Below are 12,148 nucleotides of genomic sequence, written 5' to 3'. Positions count from 1 at the left end.
AGCTATGACCTAGTTTACCTCCTGATACAACCCTTATTCTATAGCCCCTTATGCTATCTTCATGCAGATATTTGTAAGAACTATTTTAAAGGGGTTATTTCACCAAGACAACCTTTTATTTTTTAGATTGAAGTGGTCCTGATAATAATAAGAAAGCTGGGGGTCCGCCATCAGAAACCCCTGATAATCAACTGCAGCCAGCCATACATTTTAAAGTCTTAACATCTCTCAACTCTGTTTAATAGAAGGAGCATAGGAGTCTCATGTATGACGTCAATTTGCCCTAAGGCCTCATGCACATGACTGTTGTGCCACTCGGGCCGTTTTTGATGGCATCCGAGTGGCACCCGATAGTCTTCATGGACCCAGTCACTTTAGCGGGTGAATCGGGTCTGTGAAAAATGATCCGAGTCTCCGATCCGAGGAAAGATAGGACATGTTCTATCTTTCCTTGGATCACTGACGGGACTCAGCCGGCACACACGGTTTATGTGAATGAGGCGTAAGAGGGTGAATAGGAAGGGGTTGGCCTGATGAGAAACCTTTATGTGATAATTAAAAAGCAAGAACCCTGAAGAACGATTATCTAGGACAACATGTCTGGCTGTTTACTGATATATCTTTAAACCCACAATGACCACATACTTATGGTTAACCTAATACAAGTAAATATCTGTGTATAATGGAATAGCAAACAAAAAATGGTCAGCGTTGATCTTATGCTACTGGGGCCCACAAGTAAACAATGTTTGGTGCCTCAATACCTGCCCAGTTCATGATCTACAATAAATTTCTTTATTATTTTTAGTTTTTATTTTTTTCCTCTAGATATCAAAATATAAACCTACTGTCCTAATTGATAAATTCAGCCCAGCATATTGTCCTAGATAATGGTTAGATCAATGACACATACCCACTTCAGAGGAACAATTGGGAAATCAACATTTCTACAGACTTTGATCTCTAATTATTTCCAACAGTAGCATTCTCAGACTAGATAACCTACTAACCAGCGATAGCTGCAATGCTAAGCCACATACTGGAATGAGAATATACATAGGTGACCTGTTTTCTAAACAAGACCTCTAAAAGCTGACCACTGGTTTCCAACAAAGCATGGGAACAAATTCAACACTATACAAAGTAGACCAGTCATTTTACATGTGCAAGTTTTTTTTATAATATATTGAGAACAGTTTTTTCGAGTTCTTAAAGACAAATCAGAGCATTTCTCCTGGAAAACATATAAAAGTTAAACCATATACGCATGGTCATTTTCTGTAATTTTTTTCTCCGTGTTTTAAATTGTGTAATTGAATTATTGAAAAAAAAAAAATACTAACTATTTTAAGTAACAGTCAAAGAAATGTATCTGCAATTAAGTCATTTATTGTATAAAGCAATATTTTTATTGGTTTGGTGTGATGGCTCTTTTCAGTGACTTTAGGGACTATATACTGCAATACTTTACACTATGTACTGCACTCACGTCCCATGGGATGTAGAAATATATGTATAAATCCCACATAGTGATGTTTTGACCCATATGTATAGTCAGGCTTTTTTCGAGATTGAAAAAGGGTCCGGCTAAACATATGGGGCGAAACGTTCCTATGTTTTAGCTGCAGGATTAATAAATATTTTTCTACATCACATCAGATGTGAGTGCTGTCATTAACAAGTATTGCAGTGTTACTAGACCGGAGAGGGATTTGTCTGGAGGGAACGACGTGGCACCAGAAAGAGATCATGGTATAAGCACTGCTCCCCCTATACTTTTTTGTTACATTTAGAGGATATATAATAATTGTGTAGACTTTGTGCATAAGCACAGTGGTTTAAAAAGGTCCGACCAACATATTACATGTTACTATAGTTATAATATTACATAGTATGGGGTAAATTACATATTTACAGCATACCAAAACAATAACAATTAAGACATACCTAAAGGTGGTTCCATCCTGCACTGATTTTCTTGGCACCAACCAACAGGTCGAAGTCTACAGTCCAAGTAAAATAACCACTGATCACAGGAATCTGACTCTTCTAATCCAACATAGCGCAATCGTAATCTTCCTCCGACATTTTCTACCACACTGACTATCCAGTACTGGAAAGGATTCTGGTAGTCTTGTAGCTCTATGAGTGAATCAACTGTGATGAGGTCTACTGGAGCCTTTCCACGAAGAGGCTTTTTGGAGAGAAATAAATAGCACAGTTTTAATTTAAAAAAAATCCAGGCAAATTGGTACTTTATAGCAGTATTATATCTAGAAAGATGGTTAAACTTGGAAAGTGTTTCAATTCACAAAACTGGTAAATATATAAGGATCATAGTGTTCTTGAGATTCAGGCAGTGGCTTCACAATGGCAGTGGCACTGTCTAAATTGGCACTATAGGTAGAAGCCCATGCGATAGATGTTACCATGAGATCCGTGCCTCCTGATGTTTATCATTTGATTATTCTGTCTGTTCACCTGTACATTGGTATTACTACTGTCACCCACTGGGTGATCAGTAGGTAAAGGTCTCTAGTGGACCACACATGTAGCATTAATGGTATGTTCACATGATGAGAGGCATTTACGTGTGAATAGACAGACTGTTAACAGCTGCCTCGTTTCACACGTAAATGCTCCTCCTCGCATTTTGCGAGCCGTCTGAGACGCTCGTAAATCTTGAGCTGTGCTTCATTGAGTTCAATGAAGAACAGCTCAAATGACGTGGCAAAGAAGTGCCCTGCACTTCTTTGCCGAGGCAGTCCATTTACGCGTCGTCGTTTGACAGCTGTCAAACGACGACACGTAAATGACAGGTCGTCTGCACAATACGTCAGCAAACCCATTCAAATGAATGGGCAGATGTTTGCCGACGTATTGTAGCCCTATTTTCAGGCGTAAAACGAGGCATAATACGCCTCGTTTACGCCTGAAAATAGGTCGTGTGAACCCAGCCTTAAAGTAAGGTTGTAGACAGTGTTTTAAACTACCTCTTGTATTTATGATGTAAAAGGAAAAAAAACCTCCTCTCTAAGCTGTAATATATGTTTCCTTTGGTTATACCATTGGTTATACTAGCAACACCTCATATGTCAGTCAGTCAACTGATTACCTATTCCTTCTACAGGGTGGGCCATTTATATGGATACACCTAAATAAAATGGGAATGGTTGGTGATATTAAATTCCTGTTTGTGGCACATTAGTATTTGGGAGGGGGGAAACTTTTCAAGCTGGGTGTTGACCATGGCAGCCATTTTGAAGTTGGCCATTTTGTATCCAACTTTAGTTTTTTCAATGGGAAGAGGGTCATGTGACACATCAAGCTTATCGAGAATTTCACAAGAAAAACAATGGTGTGCTTGGTTTTAACGTTACTTTATTCTTTCATGAGTTATTTACAAGCTTCTCTTTGTTTACAGCCATTGACATGTCGCAGAGGTTAACACATGAGGAGCGGATAGAAATTGTGTTGATGTCTGGTGAACGCAGTACCCGGGTCATTGCAGCAGATTTCAATGCAAGACACCCTACGAGACCACCCATCTCCCATGCTACAGTTTGCAAACTGCTTGCCAAGTTTCGTGAAACTGGTTCAGCGTTGGATTTGCCCAATGAAAACTGTCACTAATGAAGAAACATCAGTGGCTGTCCTAGCTTCATTCAGCAAGAGCCCACAGCGTAGCACTCGCCGCATGTCACTGGATAGTGGCATCAGTCGAACATCCCTTCGGTGGATATTAGCTACTCACAAATGGCACCCTTACAAACTCCAGCTGCTGCAGCATTTCAACGAGTATGACCCAGATCGGCGCACAGAATTTGCAGAATGGGCAAAACAAAAATTGGAACAGGACCCTCAGTTTACACAGAACATTTTGTTCAGTGATGAGGCAAACTTTTATGTGAATGGTGAAGTTAACAAACAAAACCACCGCTATTGGTCTGACACTAACCCACATTGGATAGATCCCTCCAAGACTGTTGGAACACAAAAATTGATGGTATGGTGTGGTATATGGGGTACAAAGATAGTGGGGCCATTCTTCATCAATGGAAACCTCAAGGCCACGGGATATCTGAAATTGCTACATGATGATGTGTTTCCCTCTTTATGGACTGAAGCTGGCACGTTCCCTGAGTTTTTCCAGCAAGATGGTGCACCACCACATTTTATGGGTGTCAGGTCCGAGCATTCCTAGATGAACAGTTTCCTGGAAAGTGGATTGGTCGTCGTGGGCCAGTTGAATGGCCCCCTAGGTCTCCCGATCTGACCCCCTTAGACTTTTATCTTTGGGGTCATCTGAAGGCAATTGTCTATGCTGTGAAGATACGAGATGTGCAGCAACTGAAACTACGGATACTGGAAGCCTGTGCTAGCATTTCTTCTGCGGTATTGCTATCAGTGTGTGAAGAGTGGGAGAAGAGGGTTGCATTGACAATCCAACACAATGGACAGCACTTTGAACACATTTTATAAGTGGTCAGAAATTTGTAAATAACTCATGAAAGAATAAAGTAACGTTAAAACCAAGCACACCATTGTTTTTCTTGTGAAATTCTCGATAAGTTTGATGTGTCACATGACCCTCTTCCCATTAAAAAAACTAAAGTTGGATACAAAATGGCCAACTTCAAAATGGCCGCCATGATCAACACCCAGCTTGAAAAGTTTCCCCCCTCCCATATACTAATGTGCCACAAACAGGAAGTTAATATCACCAACCATTCCCATTTTATTTAGGTGTATCCATATAAATGGCCCACCCTGTAGAATAACATTTTACACTAATCTACAAGGTTTCCAACAATACTACACCTTACTACAACTCCTTCTATGCTAGACCCATTATTTCTTATTTGACCATCCCAAACTCTCACTGCCAATTCCAATACGCTGGATGCTTTGCCTTGGGACCTTCAGACTAAGCATGCCTTGAAAATACTTTGTTTATATGCCTATCCTGTCTACACATGAATGCATTTTATATCTGCATTATAGAGATACAGGCTAGATGACGGTGGATGGCCCAATGAACAAACACAAAACTTTTGACCTATTATAACCTGTTTTCCTTATTCTTGTGTAATAAAGTATTATATTATCTTATTACACATGATCCATTTCAAGAGTAAACACAATTTATGGAGTCATTTGCGTCTTAAGACTGAAATGGAAACAACGTTTTTATCCAGGAATTTCCTTGTTGTATAAACAACTTGTGGGAATTTCCCAGGACTTATTAACATATATATTTTTTGAACATAAAGGTTATCTCCACCCAAAACAGACCATAGCATACATTTCTCTCTCTATATTATAGACTAAAATATGCATGGAGATGGCAGGACACATCAGCCACCAGTGTCTTTTCTGCAATCAGATTTACTTTCTGTCTTATGAATTATACTTATAAGGACATTAATATATCAAAATTATTCATTTTATTCCAGATAACCATCTTTCTTATATAAAGGATCTTCAGACTAAGCAATATTTAAAGGCAACTTACACCTTTGCACTGAATTAGTATTTTTTGTTCATTAGCTTTCTAAGTGCAAAATGAAGCAACTTTCTAAATAGCCTTCAACAACAATGTCCTAGCAATTTGTGGCTGTAAAGTCTGTGCAACTTCTTTACATTGCTGGCTGTCCTACTGCTTCTGAAATAGATCTAACAGCACACGGCTCCAGGCTGCTGTCAGCTCAGGGCTGATGTCAGCCACCTTCTTTACTCATAGCCTGCACTCTCTACTCTACCCCTCCTCTTCTCACAGTGGCATAGTGTTAAGGGGGTTTTACACTGGGTGATTATTGTGCAGACAAGCGTTCATAGAACGCTCATTGACGATAATTGCCGATGTGTAAACAGGGCAGCGATAAGCAGATGAACAAGCAAACAATCGATCATCTAATGATCGTATCATTGTAAAAAAGTAAAATATTATCGTTGTCGGCAGCACATCTCCCTGTGTAAACAGGAAGATGCACTGCCGCCATGATAACGTATGGGGATGAGCGATTGGAGTAACGACTCGTCCATATCCATAGCTTCTTGTCACAGGAGCAAACGAGGGCTGATCAACGGTGTCTCGTTGATCGGCACTCGCTGCACCGGCCGATTATCGGCCTGTGTAATAGGGCCTTTAAAGATACTATCAGGGAAGAGGAGAAGGCTGTACAAAGCAGTACAAGCTATTCAAGTATAGAGAGAAAGGAAAGTATCCATGGCAGTGTTCAGGGAGAAGGGAGGTCACACAGGCTGTATCCGTATAGATAGGGAGGAGGGCACACACGGCAGTCTGCAGGGGAGGGGGATTACACACACAGGCACCATTAGTTTACAATTGAGAGTAGAACACACAGGGGCTGTATTAGTGTCTACAGAAGGGGAAAAGCAGTATAGGAATAAAGCTGTGCTAGTTCATGAGAGCTAGTGAAGGCAGCAGCATTCTGGATCCACAGAACTCACATCCAGCTTGTATTACTGGTAGGGGTGTGCCCACATGAGAAAAGTCTGAAACTAGAGCAGCTTGTAAACTGCATATCTGGAAGTCTAAAAATAAATGAAACAGAGGAGATTGCAGTCTGAAACTTAATGCAACTGTGTTTTAACTCCAAGTAACCACTAACATAGAAATCCTTTTTTCCTTGTCAAAGGTCTTGATTGTCTTGAAAGATGGAAGTGTTAACTTTTAAAGGGGTTTTCTAAAGATTAAAGCTGGCCGGTGATCAGTAAAGCCCTAGTGATTAGCTGTTATCCCTGGGGGAAGTTCCTGTGGAAAATGTAGTATTACATGACAGCATTTCAAATGAATGGCCATCTGTGCAATATACCGCATCGACAGGAGGAGCCACCAGAGCGACAACTGGCCAATAAGTGGGGGTCATTTGATGCCTATATAATCTAACAGGGCATATGGAAAGGGGTTGTCTTGATGAAACATCCCTTTATGGATATATACAGATCATGTCTACAGACTACTACTATTCAGTAATGTTACTAACAATCTCACAATTAAAAGATAAAACAGCAAACCACAGCATTGTCTACTTAAGAAAGTATTTACAGTACATGTCATCACTTCCTTCACACATCCTGAAGGTAAGGTATAATTAGTGAATCAGCCTGGTGAATATCATAAAAACACTTGATCGCAATGTAAAATGACTATACGTTTGAACCAAGGGTGAACAAATAATAGTAGTATTATTAGTATTAATATATTATAGTTATATCACGTTGGGTGAGGTTTCCTTTAACCCCTTAGCAAAATCCACCGTGTCACAATATGGTGCGGGCTCGGCCGTTTTACTCCTCAGATGCTGTAGTCAATAACCACTGCAGCATTTGAGTAGTTAAACAGAAGGAGGGGCTGTCACTCAGCAAAGAAATCGTGGGGTGCCGATCAGTTGCTATGGCTGTACATTGCAATACACAAGATAACGATCGCATGATAAGGTTCCCCAAGGGGACTATTAAAAAATTTAAAAAAAAAACAGTTTGCTAAAATAAAATAAAAAATAACTAAAAGTACAGAAATCCTTTACCCACTTTTCACATAAGAAATAAAAAAAATTGACATAATTGGTATTGCTGTGCCAATAAAAGTCCCAACTTCTTTATTGCAGGTTGAACAGTAGCTAAAACAAAATCACAATACCAAAATTGCTGTTTTTGGACACCTTGCTTCCCCCAAAAAATTGAATAAAAAAAATGATTAAGTCGCATGTACCCCAAAATTATACCAATAAAACTATAGCTCGCCCTGCAAAAATAAATATGTTATGGCTCTTGGAATACAGGGAGCAAAAAATGGTTTAAAAGGGTTTAAAGTAGAAAATTTAGATTAAAAGCATAAATTCTTTTAAAATATCAAAGGTAACCCATAGTCTATAATTCCTATATTATTATGACATTTTATCCCTTGTTTACGTGTACATACGTCTTTAAATATTGATCTGTGTTCATGAGATCCATGCTTGTCATATTCCATTGTTCCCCAACCAGTGGCTCGGGCGCTATATGTGTCTCTCAGTCCCCTGCATGTGGCTCCCCAGCTGGGGGGCAGCTGTAAATACTATTGTACGCTAGTAGCACTGGAGATGTCATAGTATTACTAAAACTGGGCACAAGGATAAAAATCATATCACTGGCAGTTAATACTAAGGTAAAAGCCCTATGACATGGTCATATGTTTAATATCTTTCTTTCCATTATAATATCCAGTGTGGCTTTACACCATTTGTCCTAAGCAAGAAAAGGTTGCGGACCTCTGCTATACAACTATACCTATTTCATTTATTAAAGGAAATGGCAGTATTTTTTTTCTCTATATCATAATCTCTCTACCCACATGCACGTGAATAATGCTGTCATTTGTGCATTATTCTTTTGGTTAAAAATAATCATTTAGAACAGCTGCAGGCTGTTGGGGCAACAGTTCATTTGACAGCATCTGCGGCAACAGTTTACTGTTAGCAAGGTGACCACCATTTCTCTGCGTAGGTTTCAGTAAGATGTGGCGGTCATCATGCTAAGAGAAGATGCACATCCTTATGCTCCTTTTACACAGACGAATATGGGCTGTGAAAACAAGCGCCGATCAATGAGACAGCTCATTCATCGTCGCTCATGTGCTCCTTTCACAAGGAGCAATGATTGGTTATATATGAGGACGAGCATTCGTTACTACAATCATTCGTCCCCATACATTTCCATCACGTCATGAGTACATCTCCCTGCCAACTATGATAACATTTTGTGCAGTATAGACTATACAATCAGCCAATGAGCGAGCATTCATCGGGAGATCATTGCCCTGTTTACATATTGGGAACGAGCGTTCATATGGATGCTCATTTGACCGATCATTGGCCCGTGTAAAAGGGCCTTAATGTGTTGTAATACTATCTCTCTTTAATTGAAGTAGGGTCAGGTAATATTTCGTGACTGCCTCTCTGTACATGATAAAAGCTCATATAGTACTGCCACCTTGTCTCTCCCTGTGTGGTGAGTCATGCTGAAGACTCTCTCAAATATTCACACAGTACTAAGAAATGAAAGCTCCCTTAAGCAAAGCCAATAAATACATCTTTGCTAAGTCCAAAAACTTGAAGATGGTCCTATTACATGACCCGATATGGGCCGTGAAAATGAGCGCCAATCAACGATGTGCTGCCGACAACGATAATTTTTATTGCTGCATAAACTAGCAGATCAGTTGATGAACGAGTGTTTGCTCGTTCATCGGCTGATCGATGCCCTGTTTATCTAGGGCAATGGTCGGGAACGAGTGTTCATATGGACGCTCGTTTCCCTGATCATTGGCCCGTGTAATAGGGCATTAAAGGTCATGTAAGTATTATGAGAAGAAGCTAGTTTTTCTTTAAGGTGACAAGGTTCATGAAAAGAAAGATCCATGTTTGCTGATTGTACGTTTAACCTCTAGGAAGTCGCATTTACCAGTAAGACAGCGCCGCTTTAGCTATTTTAGTTATTGTATTATGCATGATCCATATAACCTACAAAATGCTTTTTCAGCCCAATAATAGTGATCCTCCATGCAATATAGAACCAAAGAACAGAATATAATAACCCATTGTATCAAAACAAATCAATATGTAAATAATAGATTGCAAGTATATAACATACTCCCTCTAGAAGTTTTGCTGGGGCAGTCCTGGAGCCTGTCAGATCATGAATGAGGAACTCAGCCCAGTCTGTGCATTTCTCTTTTATTCCTGTAAAGAAATGGCTCTAGTTAGTGTAACAATATATAAGTATATTCATTGAAACAAATATTACAGCCTTGTTAGACTTCATGACACAAGCACTATTGTATTGGAATATATATCAACTACCAGTCATGCCTAATTTCCAGAGATAATTGGGGTTAAGAGTAAGCTGTGAGTTGTAGTAGTTTTGCAACAACTGGTGACCAACAGGTTGAAAACCACTGTTGTAAACTATAAAACATAATTGTACAGTGTGGGTGACAATACCATTATGGCCACTTTCCGATGTGGTGGATTTGCTGCAGATTTTCGTGGGGATTCTGCACTAAAAAGTATGCAGCAATTTACAGTTCAATATATATGGAAGGGGTTTTCACATATATCGCAAAAACGTCTTGCGGAAATCCGGGCATGTTGTGGATTTTCAAATCCGTAGAATGCCCATCCGGATCAAAATCTGCTACAGAATCTGCATGTAACAGATAATTTTGTCACGGATTCGTTGTGAATTTACGGCAAAATCAGGGGCAGGTTAACACTAACCAGCTAGAGCACAGGGGCAAGAAGTGTTGCATTTATGACACAGGCACAGTTGGTCTCTTCTCTTTTTCTCAGAGAAAAGGGGCTAATATATCGAACTATTTGGCGCTCTCTTTAAAGCTGTTCTCCCACATTCAAATCTTACATTTCTCTGTTAGATCACAAAAAATATAACAATCTTTCAACTGGAAGCATTTTATAATTTGACACTTCGGGATAATCCCTTCAATTGATAAAATGCAAGCAATGGATGTTTAGTAATTGGGAACAATCTATGTATTGCTGTCCTTAGTCAATCTAGTATCAATAAAAATATAAAATGAAAATATGGACACTTGGGTTCCTTTTACATGGGCTGATATGGGCCATGAAAATGAGCACCAATCGATGAGACAGATGGTTAATTTACGCTCGTTTGCTCCTTTCACAAGGAGCAATAATCAGTTATGTATAGGAATGAGCGATCGTTACTATGATCGCTGGTCCCAATACATTTCCATCATGTCAGCAACACATCTCCCTGTTTACAGAGGGAGATGTGCTGCCGACTAACAACAATTTTATTGGACGCATAAAAGAGCAGATCAGCAGGGCAATGATCAGGAACAAGCGTTCATATGAATGCTCGTTTGCTAGATTATTGGCCAGTGTGAAAGGGCCTTTAGGATAATGAATCAAAATAATTATACCAATTATAGTAAGTGTTTTAAAAAAATTGGCATTGGGGAATGTGGCCTCACCATCACACAAAGTCAAGTTACCTAACATATTCTCCTACATTTCCTCTTAGAAAAGTGAGAGTAAACAATGCCAGATATGACCTGGAATTATTCAATAGGGTGGGTTGTATTCCCAGCAGGCTATGCCCCCTTCCCAGACTGGCACACTGTTTAACCGTTATTCCAATCTTCATATACTACCCAAACTGTTATGAAATACATTATTTGATAAATACATGCTGTAAATTGTATGATATTAAAGAAGTGCTTGAATCTTGCAGAGGGATTAGAGATGATTCATTTAAGAGCACTGGGTGTTTTATCTGATTAAGAAGTAAGCATGCCGTCTACATACACTTATTTATATGCAAAAACATGCACAAAGCAAGTCATTCTGAAAGTGGCAGCGGTAAAATGTAAGAATCTCTTCCTTTTACAGTATTGAGGGCATTTCTTCCCCTCAAGACTAAATACTCTGACAAGTGACAAGAATGACAGCTAGAACTGCAGCCAATTTTAATGTATATTTTAAGAAATGCATATGACTCACTGTCTGTAATTTGCATGCATCCATATTTTACACGGACCAATGACCGGCCGAACGAGCGCTTGTGTGATCGCATAAACTCTCAGGGTAAGTTCACACAAGACGAATACGCTGTGTAAAAGTACACAGCGTATCCGCCCCGGTCGGCGTAGGGAATTGTGGCGCAAATTGTGGTGCAGGTTTTCGGCTGGAGTGTCCGCTATGGAAAACTGCACGTTAAAAAAAAAAACGTTTCATACTTACCCGTAGCCTCGCATCCGTACTTACGCGTCTCTCTGCCATCCTGCAGCCTGACCTCCTGGGATGACGTTTCATCCCAGTAGGCTGGCCTGGACACAGAACCACAGAATTCAAGGTAAGTATAAGATTTTTTTTTCTAAGTTGCGATTTTTGCATTGGAATCACAGCATTTCCGCAGCAAAAAAACGCAACATCTGCTATTTGTTGCGTGCTTTCCCATTTAATTCAATGGGGAAAAGCCACAACAAAAGAGCAGCGATTCCGCAAATACATTTTAAATGCTGCAGATTAAAGAAAAATCGGAGCCTTTTTTCCACTTATCATTTACGCAGCGCGTGGATGAGATTTGTTCAAAGCATGCA

The 12,148-nt window shown here is 39.6% G+C and overlaps 1 protein-coding gene across 5 annotated transcripts in view; it reads right to left on the bottom strand.

Annotated features, from left to right (window-relative positions):
• SFMBT2 (Scm like with four mbt domains 2) overlaps nucleotides 1–12,148 on the bottom strand; it is a 214,270-nt gene that overhangs the window by 84,790 nt on the left and 117,332 nt on the right. For all 5 annotated transcript variants that reach the window (XM_075857477.1, XM_075857472.1, XM_075857473.1 and 2 more), the window contains 2 exons: nucleotides 9,658–9,746; nucleotides 1,948–2,194 (listed from right to left, as the gene is read on the bottom strand). In XM_075857477.1, the coding sequence (XP_075713592.1) occupies nucleotides 1,948–2,194; nucleotides 9,658–9,746 (336 nt within the window). The remainder of the gene's footprint in view (nucleotides 1–1,947; nucleotides 2,195–9,657; nucleotides 9,747–12,148) is intronic.

This window comes from Rhinoderma darwinii, chromosome 3 (assembly GCF_050947455.1).
Source record: "Rhinoderma darwinii isolate aRhiDar2 chromosome 3, aRhiDar2.hap1, whole genome shotgun sequence".
In the NCBI taxonomy this organism is placed as follows: Eukaryota; Metazoa; Chordata; class Amphibia; order Anura; family Rhinodermatidae; genus Rhinoderma; species Rhinoderma darwinii.
This window is presented reverse-complemented; position numbering and strand designations above follow the sequence as displayed.